The sequence below is a fragment of the Nelumbo nucifera genome, chromosome 4 (genome assembly GCF_055504915.1).
Source record: "Nelumbo nucifera cultivar China Antique chromosome 4, China Antique-T2T, whole genome shotgun sequence".
Taxonomy (NCBI): Eukaryota; Viridiplantae; Streptophyta; class Magnoliopsida; order Proteales; family Nelumbonaceae; genus Nelumbo; species Nelumbo nucifera.
In genome coordinates this window covers 84,851,713-84,872,591 of record NC_142652.1, presented here as the reverse complement: position 1 = coordinate 84,872,591, position 20,879 = coordinate 84,851,713, and the positions used below count along the sequence as shown (strand labels likewise).

The window sequence follows — 20,879 nt, the reverse complement described above, 5'->3', positions numbered from 1 at the left end:
CATTTATCCTCCCCAATCCAGTTTAGGTTTTGGCCCCCTCATGAAAAATTCTTGACTCTTGTTCTAACTCAAAGCGAGACCACCCCTACAATACAAAGTACTAATATGCAATTTATCCTTTTGTTTTATATTAATTTATTAACCAATCTAAGTGCATGAAATATCAATCCTGATTAGCCTAGGTTGGATAGTTTGGGTTTAACTTCGTACTTGGACACTAGGTTTAATTCCTAGTGTTACCCATAGGTTGAGCATACACATAACCCAATCCTCCCAACTTGCACCCCCAATGGGTTGCATCTTTTGAAGGCTTCCTTTAACGAGATAGCATCCACATTTACCATGTAGAATTATAGGCTTGTACCACCCACAACCAAGTAGGGGTATTCATGCTTTGGTTCATTGTAGTTTGCAGTTTGGAAAATATATATACCTATATACATGTATAGGTGTAAGCCATTCATTAGTTAATTTTTATCTTTCACCCAATTAATGAAACAAATTCAACGGAACACAACATAAGTAGAACAAAGAAGATCATGCCTGTAAACATCAACTCTTTAACCATGTCAAACATCTTTCATGCTGAATTTGCACAAACACTTTGATCAAAAGGGTTTCTAGTATGCAAAGGCTATTTTAGTAATTCTCTTGATAATGAGTTTATTATGCAAAGCTTCCAAAATATGATAACCCATTGAGAACAATTGTCAAATAAATCTCTTTCTCTTGAATTGTGAGATGTATTTATTTTCCCTATTGATCAAAGGTCCTAAATCCGCCACTAACTCTATTTTCTTTCACTTGCTATTATTAAACAATTTGAAGCTTTATATCTAACATCATCCTTCGAGGTATGACATAGAGCAGTGCAAGGACCATCTTTTTTTGGTAGCAAAAGTATGTTAGTGACTGCTTTAGTTTAGCTTTGAGAAAGAAGACAATGAACAAGGGAGAGGTCAATCTATTTAATGTATGTGAAGAGTAATTTTGTAATTTTGAAATGCTTCTAGTGCACATGACATCACGTGTGTAAAATTATTGACGGAATGCAAAATGGTTGTATGAAAGTGTACTTTCCAAAAGTTTAGGTATTATAGTAGCACTTTTCAATGTTTAGTACCAAAGTGAATCTAGCAATGGAGGCAGGCCCAAAGCGAGCCATGGTTGCCCCCTATGGCTCATCCGTATTTATCCCCCCCCACCCCCCCACAATCCACTTTGGGTTTTGGTCCCTTCGTAAAAATTCATGGCTCCACCCCTGAGAGAGACTACTTCCAAAGTACAAAGTACTAATATGCAATTTATCCTAATGTTTTATATGGACTTATTAACCAATCTAAGTGCATGAAATTTCAATCCTGATTAGCCCAGGTTGGATAGTTTGGGTTTAACTTCGTATTTGGACCCTAGGTTTAATTCCAAGGGTTAGGCCTAGGTTGAGCATACACGCAACCCAACTTGCCCAACTTACACCCCTAATGCATTGCACATCCTTTTGAGGCTTCCTTTAACGAAATAGCATCAACATTTACCTTGGAGAATTATAGGCTTGTACCACCCACCACCAAGTAGGGGTGTTGATGGTTTGGTTCATCGTAGTTTGCAATTTGGAGAATATATATACTTATATATATGTGTATAGGTGTAAGCCATTCATTGGTTAATTTTTATCTTTCTCCCAGTTGATGAAACAAGTTCAACGGAGCACAAAAAATAAATAGAACAAAGAAGATCATGTCTATAAACATCAACTCTTTAACCATGTCAAACATCCTTCAAGCTGAATTTGCACAAACCCTTTGATCAAAAGGGTTTCTAGTATGCGCAGACTTTATTAGTAATGCTTTTGATAATGAGTTGATTATGCAATGCTTCCAAAATATGATAATCCATTGAGAACAATTGCCAAAGGTATCTCTTTCTCTTGAATTGTGAGATGTATTTATTTTCCCCAATTGATCAAAGGTCCTAAATCCGCAACTGACTCTATTCTCTTTCACTTGTTATTCATTTTGAAACTTTTACATCTACCATCATCCTTCGAGGTATGACATAGAGCAGTGCAATAACCATCTTTTTTGATAGCAAAAGTATGTGAGTAACCACTATAGTTTAGCTTTGAGAAAGAAGAAAATGAACAATGTCTTCCTCCAAAGAAAGAGGGCAATCTATTTAATGTATGCGAAGAGTAATTTTGTAATTTTGAAATATTTCTAATGCACATGACATCATGTGTAAAATAATTAAAGGAATGCAAATGCTTGGATGAAAGTGTACTTTCCAAAAGTTTAGGTACCTAAGTGAGACTAGGTGTGGAGGCAGGCCCAAGGGAACCATGGCCCCGCTATGGTCCAAAAGTTCTCACTTGTAATACTCTCTTTCATGTAAATTTCCCCCCTCCCCCACTCCCCACCCAATGGTTGCCCCCTATTTCTCATCCATATTTATTCTCTTCCCCCTCCCCCCAATCCACTTTAGGTTTTGGTCCCCCTCATAAAAAATCCTTAGCTCCACCCTTGCGTAAGACAACCCCCTATGCAATTTATCCTAACCTTTTATATGGACTTATTAACCAATCTAAGTTCATCAAATTTCAATCCTGATTAATCTAGGTTGGATAGTTTCGGTTTAACTTCGTACTTGGACCCTAGGTTTAATTCCTAGGGTTAGGCCTAGGTTGAGCATACACGCTACCCAACCCGCCCAACTTGCACCCTTAATGCTTTGCATCTTTTCTAGACTTCCTTTAACTAGGTAGTATCCACACTTACCTTGTAGAATTGTAGGCTTGTACCACCCGCCACCAAGTAGGGGTGTTAATGGTTTGGTTCATAGTAGTTTGCATTTTGGAGAATATATATACCTATATATATATGTATAGGTGTAAGCCATTCATTAGTTAATTTGTATCTTTCACCCAACTGATGAAACAGGTTCAATGAAACACGAACATAAATACAACAAAGAATTACATTTTTGTAAACATCAACTCTTTAACCATGCCAAACATGCTTCATGATGAATTTGCACAAATCCTTTGATCAAAAGGGTTTCTAGTATGCAAAGACTTTATTAGTAATGCTCTTGATAATGAGTTGATTATGCAATGCTTCTCAGATATTATAACCCACTGAGAACAATTGTCAAATGTATCTATTTGTCTTGAACTGTGAGATGTATTTATTTTCCCTATTGATCAAAGGTCCTAAATTTGCCTTTGACTCTATTCTCTGTCACTTGTTATTGTTGATCAATTTGAAGTTTTACGTCTACCATCATCTTCGTGGTATGACATAGAGAAATGCAACAACCATCTTTTTTGGTAGAAAAAGTAGTGACCGCTTTAGTTTAGTTGGGAAAAAAGACAATGAACAATGTCTTCCTCCAAAGGAGAGGGCAATCTATTTAATATATGTGAAGAATAATTTTGTAATTTTGAAATATTTCAAATGCACATGACATCACATGTGTAAGATAATTGACGGAATGCAAATGGTTGGATGAAATTGTACTTTCCAAAAGTTTAGATACTATAGTAGCACCTTTCAAAGTTTAGGTACCAAAGTGAGACTAGGTGTGGAGGCAGGCTCAAGGGAGCCATGGCCCCCCTATGGTCCAAATGTTCACACTTATAATACTCTCTTCCATATAAATTTCCCCTCTCCCCCACTCCCCACCAAATGGTTGCCCCCTATGGCTCGTCCATATTTATTCTCCCCCAATCCACTTTAAGTGAGACCACCCCCAAAGTACAAAGTACTAATATGCAATTTATCCTAATGTTTTATATGGACTTACTAACCAATCTAAGTGCATCAAATTTCAATCTTGATTAGCCCAGATTAGATAGTTTGGGTTGAACTTCGTACTTGAACCCTAAATTTAATTTCTAGGGTAGGCTTAGGTTGAGCATGCACGCAACCCAACCTGCCCAACTTGCACCCCTGATGCAGTGCAACTTTTTGAGGCTTCCTTTAACGAGATAGCTTTCACATTTACCTTGTAGAATTATAGGCTTGTACCACCCACCACCAAGTAGGGGTGTTCATGGTTTGGTTCATTGCAGCTTGGGGAATATTTCAAATCGAACTAGTAAAATACAATTTGAGAATTTCTAAAACCAAACCAAATTATAGCACTACAAGAAAAAAGGTCAAAGTCGGCGGTCCTATGACTGCCAGCTTAGGTCTTAAGACCGCTGGCTTAGGTCTAAGGCGGTGGTCATGCGTCCACCCCCTAAGAAGTTGCCGCCATAGATCAAGACCGCTGGCTTAGGTTAAAATGACCACTGCCTTTGATGACTGGTCAAAGGTGGTTCAAGTTGCTCTAAAGCAGCGGTCTTTTGGAACTGCCGGGTTAGCATTAATAAGGCGGCGGTTTTGACTGCCGGCTTAGGTCCTAAAAGACCGCCACCTTAGCTTTTTCTCAATCATCCCTCCCACCTTTAGGTGGCGATTCAAACCGCCAGATTAGATGCTATATGACCGTCGGCTTAGACTTATATGACATTGTTTATGGCAAAGCCAATGGTTGGATGACCGCTGGCTTAGATCTTTTTTTATCAGGTATATTTCGACATTTTTTTTGCACTAGAACTTTTACTAATTCATCACTTTAATACCTGCTTAGTGAAAATCTCATGACATACATAAAAATAACTTAAATAAAAATGTAATTTGAAACAAAATTAATGTATTCAATTAAAAAAACTAATTATTATTATTTCCAAAATAATTATTCAAATACAATATCCAATTGACATAAAAAATACAAGGACTTCAAATCTCTTACCGAGTGCATTCTTGAAAGTAAGAGTAGGCTCAGCTTCTTCTGGTTCTTCTGTTGAAATACAAGGGCAGATCATCTAGTTGGTTCTCAAACAAACACTCTGTGCAATGTCAACTCTTCCCCAGAATTCATTTCACATGCAACACTCTTGATCTGAACTACAAGATCAGCATCTATGCAGTCAATTTCATTCAGTACATCAATCTGCAAAAGCATTAATATGTTATAAAGACTTCAATTACCATGTATCATTGCTTCTAAGATGATTTCACACTAGACCTGTATACCACAAAGCAGAAGTCATGTCATGTGAAAGCAAAAAGAAAGATTTCATAGAAAAATATACCCGGCCCTGAAAGTCTGGCATCTGTTGAAGTGCTTCATCTGACATTTGGTACTTCAGTGCATTAACTTCCTCTACCAAGGGGATGATTTTGTTTGCATACTTGTCCACGCAGACATAGATTTCATAAAGCTGAGATTTACCATTCTTATAATCAACACTACAACGAATTGCAGCTGCATCTTCAAATTCATTGTTAATGGCTTCCTCTACTTCAATCAGACTGTAGTCAACATAATCTGTAGGAATAATACCTGCATATGCCCATGTTGGAGAATACAAAAATACTTAGATAAAATGAGGGAGCAACTCACCATTCTCCCCTAGTATGCTAAGCATATTGTCATCAGATCTAAGTTTCAATGCCCTCTCAAAGTAATCATGCTGACTAAGCGCAGAGCACACTCCATATGTTTTCCATGCACTTTTCCACAAGAACCTCCCATCGTTGCTTGGGCATTTGATGTTAGACCAGTACAAATTAAGTTGATCCAACAGGTCAGAGAACTGTATGGATTTTGATGTCCATAGCTTGAGCTAGTTCTGGTGTGACAAAATTCAAAGAGAGCAAAGAGGAATTTGTTGTTAGATAAAATGAATATTGTACTACCTCATTTTTGTCAAAAGGACTTCTGCTGCATTTCTTGAGTTGTTTTCCATTCTGGGAGAAGGGAATCAAGCTCCTAATAAAGAAGTCTCGGTCTGGCTCCCCAGTCTTTGGAAGGCAGCATCCTGCTTTGCTCTGCCTGCAATATGATCCGGACCACTGAAGATTTATAATCCAAGCTGAGATAAAATGAATCCACAGATAAGATACATCTGACTGTGCAGATCTATAATGATAAAGTGCAAATTCCCTTACTAATATAAAAAGATCAACCAAAAACAAAAATGAGAAATATGTAGAACACTGACAGAGAAAAACACCTTCTTAGCTTTTACATGAAATGCTATATAACAGAACAATGAGGGGAGGATAGAAACTTCTTCAGTGACCTCAACTAATAGCTTAAGCTTTTAGTTTGAAGGGTTCCTTGACATCAAGAAATCTTCGGTGACCTCTAATCACTGCTATATTAACGGAACAATGAGGGGAGGATAGCATCAAGAAATCTTCAGTAGTCCTAGAATAGCATGAACATATCATTAACCAGGATAGTAATAACAGAAATTCAGGCCTGAGTTACCTAAAGTTTCCTCTACAGGTTCATTTTTGTGATAGTTTATTGTAATATTATTCTGATTTTATATATCTGTATCACAAAATTAAATTTACAGAAATTGTGGCATACAGAAAGAAGTTTCTGATCCAAGTTCCAAGTAAAAGAAGAAAAAACATGTTATTAACCGGAGATACAAAGTGCAGTTTGGATAGAATCAGAAATAACATCTGGCCCAACTGTTATGGTGTCTCAATAAAAAAGTGGAAAATTCCTCGTCGTGGAGCAAGCTTCCAATGTCACAAGTGCAGATGAAATTTCCTGCAAAGAAAAGAACTTTTGCAGAATTGCATTCAGGATGGTGCCTCTGACTTCTCAAATTGTACCAATGAACCAACAAGCATGAATCATAACTGCTTCACCGGTGGCACCTATTAGATGCAGTACACGGTCCAATTTCAAATCAGGAACCAACAGAAGACCACAGCCTTCTTAGAGTAAAAAAGAAAAAAATGGAAATCCAGGAAAAATTGGAGAAAAAGGAAGCTAACAATAAGGGTCAATAAACAAATAAGGTTCTAGATTAATCAGTACATAGGAAATCAAGCATGAAATACATGAAATGCATACAACTACAAACAAATCTGTTTTGAAGCATTACCAAATTAAGACTAAAAGTGTGCACTTGAGAGTTTAGACCACCTGAAGATATGCCTCATACTTATTGGATAAGCCCATCAAAGCTTCCTGAAGCAAGTAACTGCCGATCAATGCTGAAGGTGAAACTAGAAACAAAATCCTTAAGCCCTGCATAGAAAAACAAATAGTTAGAATGTGCTCCCTTGAAGCTAAGCTAATCATTTAACTCAGTACAAGTGCAAACTTAATTTGAGAGTTAAGTTTATAAACTCGTTGATTGCTGATAAAGGGTGGATCTTGATAGTTAAAGCAAGAGAGATAAAGCAAAATAGGCTTGAGAAATTAGTAGTCTAATCTATATTCATACTTGGAGACATTTAAGTTTTGAAATTCCAGCTACCATTCTATAACACTTGCAGATTGTTCATTTTCTTTTTTTCCAGAGAATTAATTTAATTAACATGGGGACTGATCAACTAATCAACAATCCAGATCTGCTACCGATACCAACATGTTGGTAGCAAAATTTCTTCTAGCATATTTTATAGCCACACATCTCAAACATCTTTCATACTTGGATGTTGTCATTGATGGGGGTTGTACCATGGAGAAGGCAATCATATTTTAGTTGTGTGGCTACAATCATGTTGTCATTTTAGTAACAAACTTACAGCATCATAAACCAAATTCTGTTTCTACATTTGCCAAGATAAGGAAAGAAATAAAGAGTTTCGAGAATTCTATCTACCATCTGTTTTGGGTTCTCTACCAAGTCTACCCATTAATTTTTTTTTGGGTATTCTAGAAACTACAATTTTGCAAAAAAAAAAAATCCTATAGAATTTTTGGATGATGTCCCAACCTTGGATCCAACCAGGCAACAATCTCTCTCTCTCTCTCTCCCCCTTATCCTTAGTAATTGAGTCACCCATGCTAAAGTTCATTAATGGAAATATTGTACATCCACTAGAAGTGTAAAGTTCAGCAATAGATTTAAGAGAAACAGGGTTGCTCTGTTTCTCTATGGTATTGTACTTGAACTTCAATTTGAACATCTTACCCATTGTTTCAAAATAGAACCACAAAAAAAAAAAAAAAAAAAAAAAAACTGTTTGAACTTCAATCTGAACTTTTGTAGTAGAACATAAAAAATTTTCTTTCCACAAATCAAAGATTAATCTAAGACCATGTAGCATTGATAAAAAAAAAAAAAACTGGACTGCTCCATTTATAAATATCGTACATCCACTAGAAGTGTAAAGTTCAGCAATAGATTTAAGAGAAACAGGGTTGCTCTGTTTCTCTATGGTATTGTACTTGAACTTCAATTTGAACATCTTACCCATTGTTTCAAAATAGAACCACAAAAAAAAAAAAAAAAAAAACTGTTTGAACTTCAATCTGAACTTTTGTAGTAGAACATAAAAAATTTTCTTTCCACAAATCAAAGATTAATCTAAGACCATGTAGCATTGATAAAAAAAAAAAAAACTGGACTGCTCCATTTATAAATATTGTTAGAACTAATCAATAGAAATTTAAACATATGATTGTTAAAACTGCCTATATACAGGAGTAATAGGCAATAGCATCTTGCCAGGCTTGTAGAGAGGAAATGAGAGAGAGAGATGGACTGACTAGTCAACCTGAATTGAGAGAGAGAGAGAGAGAGAGAGAGAGAGAGAGAAGAGCTGTACAAATAATGGACGAATGTCCTGAGCTTACTAGGAATACAATGCAGTCCACAGCATAGTAGACACGGCAGATTCAGACTCCATTTCCAATTGATCAACCGGCTCTTGTATTGAACTTAATAGCAATAGCATCTTGCCAAGCTCGTAGCCACTATGGTACTCTTGTGTCACAACATAATGACCAGCACAGGTATCATTTTCTCTCTAAACTAAAGTGTTATAGCTGACTAGCTAAGCTGTCAGCAACCACGGTATGATGTCAAAAGTGCCAAAAACCTAGGTATTTTCTCTTTCTCACTGCTAAATTACCTGCAGCCGAATAGAACTGTCAATAGACCAGATATTGGTTCAACCCAACCTGGTCTAATATGAGTCCATTACAGATGGGCCAGCCCAATCCAATCCGATAAAATACTTTGGACTATAATCTGGAGCGGTCCAATTCAACATTTCTTATTGGAATTTCCAACCTGTTCAAATTGATAATAATTCAGATTGGATCCAACCCAAAGCAAGTCCATTGACACCTCTACTCTGATCTCCTATCAATCGACTAGAAGTTGGATAAACCCAACCCAATCCATAAATCATTACTGGACCAGGTGAGCTCTTCTCATACATGCACATTCTGTATGAGGTTTGCCCATACTTCAAGTTCGGATATATGTCTGCTAACGGTGCCATTGCAGAAGCTTTGAAGGATGAAAGAAAAATCCACATCATTGACTTCCAGATCACACAGGGCAGTCCTGGAATATAATGGATGAAAATGACTAGAGGAATAGGTGCATAGCGGTAGCTTTGGGATGAAACAGCTTTATCTTGGGCTTCTAATGAAAGAGAAATACCTGGTATTGGGGGGATAATTAGGGGAAGTGATGGCTGATTTGCTGGGCTTTCAATGGTCCAATAAGGACTGTTATCTCCACTGAGGTTTAGATGCTAGCTGCTTTAACTGGGATCTATAGCTGGAGATCTGGGTATGTCAAGCCTAAACATTGAAAGTGATTCAGAGAACACAATCAGATGGTTAAGAGAAAAAGACAATGGGCCTTGGCAGCTGGATCATTATTCAACACAGGCAAGATACATCCTGGACTTGATGAATGTAAACCTACTCTTGATTTCCAGGGAGTTCATCTGAGACTTAGAATACTAAACCAAAGCTATTGTCGTTCTTCTGATCCGTGTATCTTCCATACACTACTCTGCATTAGAACTTCTGATCCACTAAATCAGAACTGTTCTGGAATACCAAACCATAACTGTTCGATTTCTTCAAACTGTGAACCAGAACATACAGTCTAGCTAAATACAACAAAAATCAAATTTCAAAGCAATCAAGTGTAAGAGTATGCATGAACAAAAATAAACTAAACTCAAATTGAAGACAATGTTTTAATTGCGAGAAAAGAGATTACAGACGTATTTGCCAAAAGAAGGCGCTTGATTTCTCTGATCGAGCAACTACATAGCTTCAGAAAATATTCTTTCGCCAAACGATAGTCCGCTCTACAACCAGATTTCGAATTCATGGATCAAGTAGAAGTGGTGAAAGTAGAAGGAAAAATTTTCAAACAATAAGGCGTAAAAAACCAATTGAAGAGAGAATTCTGATGAAATTAAAAATTAGTAGAGAAAACCTTGTAGAGCTTCGTAAACCGAGCTTCAATGCCATCGTCATCGCTATAATGTGAATTATTCGTCGAAATGAGAGGTTTTGCTTCCTCCATCTTCAACGCAGATAGTCACAGTTTCAAACTATGTTTCATAAGATTTATCACCGTTACTTAACTGTTCAGAGAAAAACAACCAACACAGACTTTAAGTCCACAGAATAGATAAAACACAGAAGAAAAGAAAAAGCTCAAAATATTGTCAAAACAAACAAAATCGATCATTGATATCTGATATCCGATATCCGATCTCCGATTTTAGTTTTCCCGAATGTCAACATCTGAGTAACTATTTGCAATGAGCCAGAGAAACCCTACCTTTTTGACGAATTCGGTTCAAAGAATGCCTCCTCTGATCGAATGGAACGAGGGGTTCGAATTCAAATGCAAGTTGCAAAACCCTCATTTCTCTCTCTCTCTCTCAGCGAGCCCAAACACTAACCAGTCTCTCGGTAACTAGAATAGAGGCATTGACGAAGTGCCTTAATAATAATTAATTCAAACCGTTGTAATTCAACATTTTCAGAGGCAATTTTTATCAAACGCCTCTGACTTATCGCCTCTAATTATATAACTTTCTAGTAGTGAGGCATGGGTGCAGTCTCCACATGTTGAGCTTCCGAATGAGGCTGAGGCGGCGACTGTTACTGCTGGGTTGGTGAGGATTTGCAATGGGAGTTGGGGGTGATGAACATGGAAGAGTAGCAGCACCATCCCTGCCAAGAAAGAGCTTGGGGAAATTGAGGCGAGCATGATCCCCTCTCTTGGGACTAGAATGCTAGGCGCGAAGGAGTAGAACAACGCGGGATTCCCTTATTTGAAGTTTTTCTTTGTTTGCGATACAAACGCCGAACCGGGTATTTATGCATCCCGGTCCGCGTTTGTTTGAAACGTAAAAGTAATGATTATCAGAGAAAATTTGTATTTCTTGACACTTTTGTATTCATTTGATAATTAATTTTTTGACCAAAATTAAGGCATTAAACCATAAGATAGTCGGAGCAATTAATAATGAGCCCACACCTTTTTACCAATTTCAAACAAACAGGGTGAATACAAAAATGGTTTAAAATATAAACCGTATTTGCATTTATGAACCAAAAAATGGATAAATATGTAATGTATATATCTGTATTTGCATTGCAACCAAATACAGCCATAATCCATAGAGGGATCGATTCAAATCCAATTCAAAGTTCTAAACGACAGAAAGACCGCCGCCCATAAATGTTTTGGTTTCCTAGGTGGCGGTCTTTTTCGAAACCACCACTTTAGCATTCTTTGTGGTGGCGGTCTTTAAGACCGCTGGTTCTAAACCGCCACCTTAGGCAATTTTTCTTGTAGTGTAAATATGAAAATTTGGAAAGGAAATCAAACCAAATTATTTTATTACGGTTTGATGCAGTTTCTAAATTTGGAAAGAAAATCTAACATGGACCGTCCAATTTTAATATATATATATATATAGATAATAATAAACATATTATAAAAGTAATAATAAAATAATAATATATTCATAAATTAATGAAAAACACTAAGATATTAATTATTAAATTCTAATAAAATAATAATAACAAGTTAATAATAATAAAGTAATAAAAAGACTAATACAAATTTGAAACTTTCAATTGATTTTGATTCCAACTCTAAACATGGTTCAAAGTACCATGAAATTAGCTTTTTTTAGTTTTGTTTTTTTTTTCAAAATTTGGTTTTTGGGGGTTAAATTTTTTTTTATTAAAAAGGTAGGGTGTTTCGCCCGATACGGGGCGTATCATATCAATTTTTTGAACCTTGACTCCAAATGAACCAAATTGTAACAATCTACATCCGATTCCAATTCATTACTGAGCCAAAATGCATCAAAAATAGATGATTCTGATTTCAACTCCTAGGGGGTTTGATTCTGATCCTACTCACGAACCAAATTGGACCATTAAGCTTTTTGAGTCCGTGGTTTGTCTTTTTTGTACCTAGTGTAATCCATACGAGTACAGGTAGGGTCAGTATTAGGTTAAACTTGACCCACCTGTATATTGTTGGAAAGCATATAAATTTTACGGAGAAGTACGGATATACATGATACATAATTCTGAATTCCAGCTCCCCCTACTACTAGCCCTCTCCTCTCCTATAAACCACATCCTGCCTATGATTTTGACATCAATTCATGATCAGGATGCAGGATGCATTCCCCCTATATTTTGGAGCTATAAAATTTTGATCTGGAAGGATAATCGATAATTTATATATTTTTTTATATATCTTAAATAAATAATTAAAAATTTTATTGTTTATTTATGTTATATTACATATTTATTACGACGAAAAATAATAAAAAATTAGATGCAGATTCCAACCCGCCCTTACCCTTAAATATTAGGAGGGTAGGGTCGGGGATGGTATTACATTTTTATATATATAAAGAATTTAAATTCTTAAAATCCAAGCCTGTACGAATTTTAGGGCGGATACGGGTTGAAAGGTTTAGGGAGGCGGGTAGGATCTCTGAACCCGTCCCGTTGCCATCCCCCAGCCAGGCACACACCACAAGCTTTTCGCGTGTTCACAAAACGAAAGGCAATTGGACCCAGTCCGTCCGGCTGCTATAAAACGTCGACACATCTCTAAAAACCCTACTTTTCTCTGGTTCGAATTTCAGACCCTTTATTTTCTGCCGGAGAGAAGATGCCTCCGGAACGCTCATCACTTCTTGACAACCCACCGGATGCCTATTCCTCGTCTGAAGATGTAGAAGAGGACGAAGAAGAAGCAGAAGAGGACGAAGAAGAAGATGAACACGAGCAAGTTTCCGCTAAGAGATCCTCTTCCAACAACCCGACCATTAAATCCGCGCCCACTTCAAATACTATGTCAGGTCGTCAAGCTCACACTCCCTCCGGTGATGAAGAAGAAGAAGAAGAAGAAGAAGAAGAAGACGAGGAGTTCGATTCCCAGGAAGAGTCCGGTTCTGATTCTGAATCACCCGAAAAACCCCGCCAGCCCGCTCTTGGTGCCGATCCAAGAATAAAGCCTATCACCTCCAAGCCTATGGACGACACACTCAAGCCCAAGAAGCCTCCGACGAGGCCAGGATCTGCTGCTCCTCCGGCGTTGAGCAGCCCCACAAGATCTACCACCAGAGCAAAACGCCCCGTGGAGACTGATAAAGAGGGGAACAAGGACCCCAAGAGTAAAAAGAAGAAGGTTTGGAACGCCGATGAGAACGGGTCGCTTCAAGTAGAAGAATCTGAGAAGAAGTCCGGGGACGATGCCAAGAAGCAATTGTTTCAGAGGTTGTGGAGCGAGGACGACGAGATCATAATCTTGAAGGGTATAATCGATTACTCAAAGAAAGGCACTGACCCATGGACAGACATGGCTGGGTTTCTTGAGTTCATCAAGAAATCGCTCCACGTTGATGTAAATAAGAACCAATTAGCTGATAAAATCCGTCGATTAAAGAAGAAATACAAGACCAATATGGGCAGAGGGAAAGGGGGCAAGGACCCTGTTTTTTCTAAGTCGCACGAATCCAAGACATTCCAATTGTCCAAGAAGATATGGGGTTCCGATGATGCTGGTGGCAATAATCAAGCCACTACCGATGATGGGAAACAGAAAGCTGAAAATGCTGTCGGTTCGGCTTCTTCGGGAGAGGCCCCAAATGCGGCAGTGAAGGCCGATGAAGAGCTAAATTGGTCAATGTACCCGTGTGTAATGGAGTCATTCCGGCTTAGGCCTGATTTTGGAGAGGATATTGTGAAAGAAGGTTTGGGTTTGATGGGGAGCTCAAAGTTGAAGGAATTGGAGGAGAGGTGGAGGAAGTTGCATATGGAAGAGATTGAGATGTACCTGAAGCGGGTTGATTTATTCAGGGACCAGTTGAAGATGCTGTTTGATGCTCTTGGATCCAAAAAGTGAGGTAATTAGTAGTTGTTGGTTTGTTTTCGGCCAATGTGAGAAAAAAAAAAGACAATGTTACTTCTTTTTCTTTTCCAAGGAGGGAATTTTCTGAGAGTTTTGGTGAATTTCGGTTTTAACTATACTTCATCGTCTATCAAACTATGCATTTCTTACATTTGGGAGATCAACTACTCTTTTGCTCTTTAATAAATGAGAGCTTTGATCATCTACTCAGCATGCAGAGAAGGGAGATGCCATGTGGAGAATGGTTCAAATGCTTAAGTCTGAAGATGAGAGGCGCTGCATAAAAAATGGTCTCTCAAGAAGAAAGCTACCAAAAAAAATCCATTCAACCAACAGGAGCCAAAAACACAAATGGAAGAACAGAATAAACAAAAAAAAAAAAAGGAAAAGAGAAAAACCTGAAGCAAAAACTAATAATAAAATTTACCTTACCGAAGATCATAGTTAGAATTATTAATAGCATTAATCAGATCACTTTTAAAGAATCTTGAATGGAATCGAGTAGGGACTAGAACAAAGCGTTTTGACTTTTCAGCCCAGTTGAGGCTAAATTATGGGCACCATGTTTAACATTGAGAAAATAATATAAATGAGGAGGTTTGTTGGAGAAGAGAATATGGAAACAATGCCATAACAAAGGAATTTAAATTTATCACAAGGTATGTTTAAGTCCATTATAAAAGCTTAGGGTATGCTCAAGTCAATTTATGAAAATCTAGGGCATGTTAAGTCTAGGCCTGGCAATTGGGTTGGGTGGGTCGGGTTCAGGTTGGGCCAAGACACTTTGGGTTGGTCGAATTTCAGGTCGGGTTGTCAAATGCTAGATCCTAACCCTAAATGTTTGGGTTAGGGTTGACCCATGGGTTAATTTAATTCAGATTAGTTGAACGTTTCAACTGTCTAGCGGGTTATGGAACCAATGATAAGGTTTCACGCTAGTATTAAATTCATGGCCCCACTATAAAAGATGCGGGTCCCATGTATTTAATACTGGCGTGGAACCTTGTCATTGGTTCCACAGCCCATTGAATAGCTAAAGCGTTTAGCTAAACCTTTCTTGGGTCAATTTGGGTCATCCCAAAAACTAACTAAAATTTAAAAAATAAAAATAAATTGATGGAATCAAGGGTCAAAGTATCAATACACCCCGTTACGGCACAAGGGGTGTATTTGTACTTTAAACCATGTGCCATGGAGGTTGGGAGCCATAAGGCAAGGTGTCGAGCAACCCCAAGCAGGTGAGAGATGGTCATGGAGGTCATACCCCAAGGCCACCCCTCGAGGGTCCTTGCAAGCATCACATGTTCACAAGTCTTTCTATGGGATAGGTATCGAAAATGATCATTCTGTAGGTTCATATACGAAAACCTTGTTATGACTTCTCTTTCCTCTAAATGATAAGGTTAAGTGGACTTCGCACAATGTCATGTGCGATAAATTACCTATGCCGCCATGATCTGAACACTTCAGCAAACCATTCAATTGGTAGAAGTGATAGGCGGTGTGTACAAAGGGCAGGGACGTAGTCAACACGAGTTGATGAGTTGCACTTACTAGGAATTCCTCGTTGAAGACCAACAAATGTAATGATTTATCCCCATCATAATGAAATTTTTAAAGATTATCCAGATATATCAACCATGGCTATAGACTCGTTGAATACATCAGTGTAATGTGTGTGCGGCCCAAAACATCTAAGGGCATCACAAACCTATTATCGCCTCAAAACTTTGTCGCTTAAATGGACATGGTCCCTCTAAGAAGCTAGCCACAAATGGTGCCCCCACATAGCTAATTAGTAGGTTGATGTCTCGTTCGTTAACAGAATTAATTAGACAAATCACTCCACCAACTAAGAACGACCATGCACCAACACTCATAGAATCAAGAATGAGCTTTTAGTCTGTCAACCTTACTATGTCTGGACTTGGTAAGTTTACTCGTGTTGAGTCAAATTAAGTTGTAGGCTTCACTCCTAGTGATGTCCTTCTATCAATTCTTTTAAGTTTCAACCTTGCGACCGTACTCTTAATGGAACCCAAAGATTTTGATTTCTCATAAAGTGCTAGTGGAGTCCTAAAAGAAACATTTGCTAACCCTTGGTTGGCATTGTTTATGGTTGAGAATAGGACAACATCTAATTGCCTTTGAGCCCTAAAATTTTGTTCTTGATTAATGAAAACATCCTTGGCAAATGTTTTTATAGTGGTTCATATTTCATAAATCCAATAATTTTACCTTTGACTATGAAACACGAACTCCCCCAATTGTCCTTGCTAATCATTACTTTAATCCTAAAGGCCACCGTAATAGGACCAAAATCCTATGATGTTATCCCATGCTAATGTTTCTAGAGTGTAGACTTGCTTTGAGCACTCTAATTTTTTCAAAGTAATAACATTGGAGGCATGGCTCAACTAGTTAAGGCTAGGAATGCATTCTACGTAGAAGCGATGAGAGGCTGGTGCACACTGTGAGGCGAACTGGTCAGCCCAACCTAAGGTCCAACTATGAGTTTTTTAACTGCAAAATCTTTAATATAAGCTATTGGAGCTAGAATTACCACAGTTGCTAGCACTAGACTTTCCCTTCAATGGATCCCCATTAAGGAATTTAGATTGTACTTATTCAAATTACTAGATTCGTAGAGCTTGGTATTGTTATTAATGGTTAATACCTCCCTGTATTAGGATTGGGTAATTTGCGTGCCTGTTCCTTGGATGTGGTAGCCATTTCTTAGGCTCCTTCTTTAGAATTGAACCCTAATTCTCCATCACCCGTCACCACCATACTAGGCTACTATCCTACCATCGAAAGTTGATAGGTGTCAGCACTCAATATTTGGTCGGTTTGTTGCTTTAACCTCCAATTTATCCTGAACATCCGATCAGACCTTTTTGATCCCTTCGAAACGCAAAACACACACACACACACACACACACAAAATACCCCTGAGTTTCAGCCCAAAAGCCCTTAGATCCACCATTAAATTTGCCCGATATCAATTTGACAGCCCTGATTAATCCCCATTTACATCGACCCTTAGATCAGATACTTACATCAAATATCAGACATCCTAAATTTCCTATCTATAAAAGTTCAACCTAAAATACCCTTGATTACTCCTCCATCATACAAAAATTCCCTTTCAAAGCTTTAAATTGGCCAGATCACTCCCCTTCCAAATCTGCTTGATTTGGGCCCAATTAGGCCAATCTAATCCCACCAATCAATACAGAATACCCAAAAACTCTACATTGCCAAATTGGACACTTATGAGACTTGTGTTAGTTTAGATTGTTCTCAACCATTGGATAAACTTGGGGAGTTTATCCTGCCAAGTCTAACACTGATGTGCTACCAAAGAAGTTGGGGTAGTTTGTCTTAGCTTCTAGGGTTACACCCAAAGCACATGCAGTGTACGTTTGGATGAAACACTAAACCCATACCATTTTCTTTACCTACTTGTAAATGTAACGGTCTAAGTAAGAACAAAGTTAAGCCATCTCACGCATAGACTATAATGCTTTGTTAGGAGCAACGATGTATTCCGACTATTGATATCTTACTTGCGTTAAAAGACCTCAACTAGTTTTTTCAAGCGATGACCAAAACCTTACCACAAAGGCAACAGAGGTCTGAAGCTCATAATTAACCCTTAGGGTTAGTTGATGCGATTGCAATGAAACTCTGACTTATGCTGATTATTTACACTAGCCGAACCTCAACTATATTGCCTATAAAGGGCCTCGCCGTCTCAAGACATGACAACCCTCGATCCATGCGTGGATAAATAAATTGCATTTCCCTACAAAGTAATCCAACTTCCCTTTCTATGAATATGTTAATTATCTGCTTATTTACATAATGTTATTTGTGATCTCTTTCACACCTGATAGTATCTCAGATATCGGAATAACACTGTTTGTTTTTTTTTTCTTTTTTCTTCTTTCTCTAAATAATCTATGATAAAGTTCACTATGCTAATGCTTGATCGCGATAGAATCCAACAGGTGCTCGACACAAATACTTGAAATCCATTATTGCCGATGTTACCTAAACACCTGCAAAGTCCTTTCCAAAGTCAATGGACACTTGCAACCCTCTTTCTTCTCAACGACATTTAACACTTGCGCTAAGCATCCAAATTAATAGAATGAGTAATTACAAATATTCGCATGACAGCCTAACCGTTCCTCACTATGTTCTCTAAACCTTGACCTTGTGCCTCGAGGTCCATCAAATCCTTCACCTGCGCTGCATATCCGACCACCACCTAGCTTAAGTGTTTCTTGATAGAAGACATTCTATCAATATACAGGGGGCTAAAATACAGAAAGTATTGAGCTATACCTTACAAAATGCTCCAATGACCCAAAAAGCAAATACGAGTCAATACAACAGCATGTCAAAAAGACAGGGGGGTGAATCACAAAATGAAAACTCTCAATTCCCATCCAAGAACATTACTAAGTCGAATACCATAGGGGGGCTATCAAACATACCCAAATAATTTTTTTTCCACATGCAAAGCATCTTACCAAGAACAGGAGCAATCACCAAACCTAATGTGAAAAGATTAGGATGCCACAACATTTACAATTCTCTTCCTCTTCGCCCCATCGCAAAACCTCGAACAAAACACGACGACAAAAAGCTTATTAGTAAGTTCCCACTTATCGATAAGAAAGGGGGCTAATGTAGGTACATAGTGGTCACTAAGACCATCAAAGTATAGAAGGTGTCAAACCAACACTATACGGATGCATGCGATCAATTCATAACCCATCGCACGTTTGCGATGGGTTCATAGCTCATTGCAAAACTGCAATGAATTCATACCTGGGACAGGTCACAATGAACTTTGGCTAGCTCGATCTGTGATAAAGCTTAGACATGCATGAATCTACGATGACCTATAAGACGCACTCATATTTGCGATGAACCCCAAACATGTGTGGAGTTATGATGAACCTGGCACCATTACAGAACTACGGAATCATAGTAAATTGGGAATAAATGCCGCTTACACGTGCGCCTTAAATTACGCATGCAGGTTTAATGAAAGCACGCCCATCAAACGATGATGTCACCCACACCATGCCAATGTAATAGTGTCACATATGGAGAGAATCCAAAAGGGATAGGATTATGTAATAATGATCCCTTAATAGTCAAATAAAAGGAAATATCTCATTTCCTAACAGGAAAGATCCCCTTTCCTAACCCCTTTACTAACAGGAAAGAACTTCTTCCTTGATAACCTTAACTTTCTGTTTATAAAAGGGAGAGAGTAATTCTTCCCCAGGAGAGAAGAGAACAATAATTTTGACTTAGGGTTTCTCACAAAGGGGGTAACTCCCTCATCTATTCTCATCTCTTCCTCACGTCCTCTCTCTTTCCCTATCGCCTTCTCCGGACCTACAGAGACTTGATCACCTGCCAACCGCCATAACCTCCCTAGTGGTGAAAACACAATGTTTCATTGCTCATTTCCCAACATATCGTAAATTGTTATTTGCATCGCAACATAATGCATATCAGGCATAGAAATCACTTGTTTTAGTTAAAAATCATTAACTTCTTATTTGAATTATATATGTTTCAAAGTACATTGTGGCATTAAAGTCCCTCATGGCATCAAAGTCCCTCAAGGCACTAAAGTCCCAAGCAATGAAGAAACTAACATTATTTGGCATCAATGCAAAGCATAAATCATTTAATTTCCTGGCTTGCAAAGGATTGTTATTTGCATTGCAACATAGCACATTGTTTTTGTCATTATTCATGTTTTTGCATTATCAATAGTATAATTCTTACTGATTTCCCAACACATAGTGGATTGTTAATTATGCTGCAACATAACACACATTTTACTATCATCAACGTTTTTACTTCTGATTATAGCACAATATATCATGATTAAAAAAATGAATGAAATGAAAATGAAAAATAAAAAACTCTTATAATAAAAACTTGATAGTAGGTCTATCACCTTTTTCTAAGCACGTGGCAACATGTCTAGAAACTTCATAACCTTTAGTCATTACACTATTTGTACTAATCTTTCAAATTCCCCATCATCCCTAAGGAGCGTGAGTGAGAATAATAGCTTAAGGCATTGTATTAATCAAGCATTACTTCTCAATAAATACTTGTCAGCACCCAATTTTTGCTCAGTTCCTTCACCTTACTTCTTTGTACCCTCCTTTTAGACCCAAAAACTTGGAATTACAACTAGAACAAATTGAGACTTTACAAAGCCAAAAATTCATCTTTTGACATAATCTACAAGACAAATGAAAACCTCGAGATCAACATCGACATCCAATCAAATGTGGCCTATAAACTTTGGAAACTATAAATTATTCACACATCCATTGTTTATCACACCAATTTCCTTTCTAATAGCCTTGACCCAACACATCCATCGCTTCAAGATCACTATAATACAATTACATTGCAAGTTTACAATGACCAACCTCAAAAGTGCCAAGATCTCATTTTGATGGCCCTACACAACTAGAATTAAGAACTTAGACTAACCATTTATTTCTCAGATCAGAACCATCCACTTGACTCCTCACCTTAATCCATGCCTATCCACCAAATTTCATCACAAAATTCCCTTGTCTGACCTTTTATC

At 37.8% G+C, this 20,879-nt stretch overlaps 2 protein-coding genes and 1 pseudogene across 3 annotated transcripts; 1 reads left to right on the top strand and 2 right to left on the bottom strand.

Annotated features, from left to right (window-relative positions):
* Nucleotides 1-4,678: 4,678 nt before the first annotated feature.
* On the bottom strand, nucleotides 4,679-12,429 carry LOC104586006 (intracellular ribonuclease LX-like). Of its 2 annotated transcripts, none has more exons than XM_088886531.1 (8): nucleotides 10,622-12,429; nucleotides 10,271-10,421; nucleotides 10,049-10,139; nucleotides 6,997-7,101; nucleotides 5,745-5,880; nucleotides 5,449-5,641; nucleotides 5,138-5,388; nucleotides 4,679-4,995 (listed from the first exon to the last, which is right to left on the bottom strand). In XM_088886531.1, the coding sequence occupies exons 4-8, from the start codon at nucleotides 7,011-7,013 to the stop codon at nucleotides 4,879-4,881; spliced, it is 714 nt and encodes a 237-aa protein (XP_088742657.1). In that variant the 5' UTR covers nucleotides 7,014-7,101; nucleotides 10,049-10,139; nucleotides 10,271-10,421; nucleotides 10,622-12,429; the 3' UTR covers nucleotides 4,679-4,878. The 2 variants fall into 2 exon arrangements, with proteins under 2 accessions (XP_088742657.1, XP_088742656.1); XM_088886530.1 differs by having other exon boundaries at nucleotides 10,053-10,139; nucleotides 10,622-12,428.
* Nucleotides 12,430-12,840: 411 nt separating this feature from the next.
* On the top strand, nucleotides 12,841-14,397 carry LOC104586015 (putative transcription factor At1g11510). Its single transcript, XM_010243106.3, has one exon. The coding sequence runs from the start codon at nucleotides 12,992-12,994 to the stop codon at nucleotides 14,225-14,227; it is 1,236 nt and encodes a 411-aa protein (XP_010241408.2). The 5' UTR covers nucleotides 12,841-12,991; the 3' UTR covers nucleotides 14,228-14,397.
* Nucleotides 14,398-15,568: 1,171 nt separating this feature from the next.
* On the bottom strand, nucleotides 15,569-17,213 carry LOC148800804 (18S ribosomal RNA; annotated as a pseudogene).
* Nucleotides 17,214-20,879: the final 3,666 nt, after the last annotated feature.

Excerpts from the sequence above, each read along its gene's own strand:
- LOC104586006 (XM_088886531.1), bottom strand. Across the intron at positions 5,642-5,744 it reads GTCCTTTTGACAAAAATGAG|TTCTCTGACCTGTTGGATCA; the intron begins GTAGTACAATAT and ends AAATCCATACAG. Across the intron at positions 4,996-5,137 it reads TGCCAGACTTTCAGGGCCGG|ATTGATGTACTGAATGAAAT; the intron begins GTATATTTTTCT and ends ATGCTTTTGCAG.
- LOC104586015 (XM_010243106.3), top strand. The coding sequence starts at position 12,992 with ATGCCTCCGGAACGCTCATCACTTCTTGACAACCCACCGGATGCCTAT.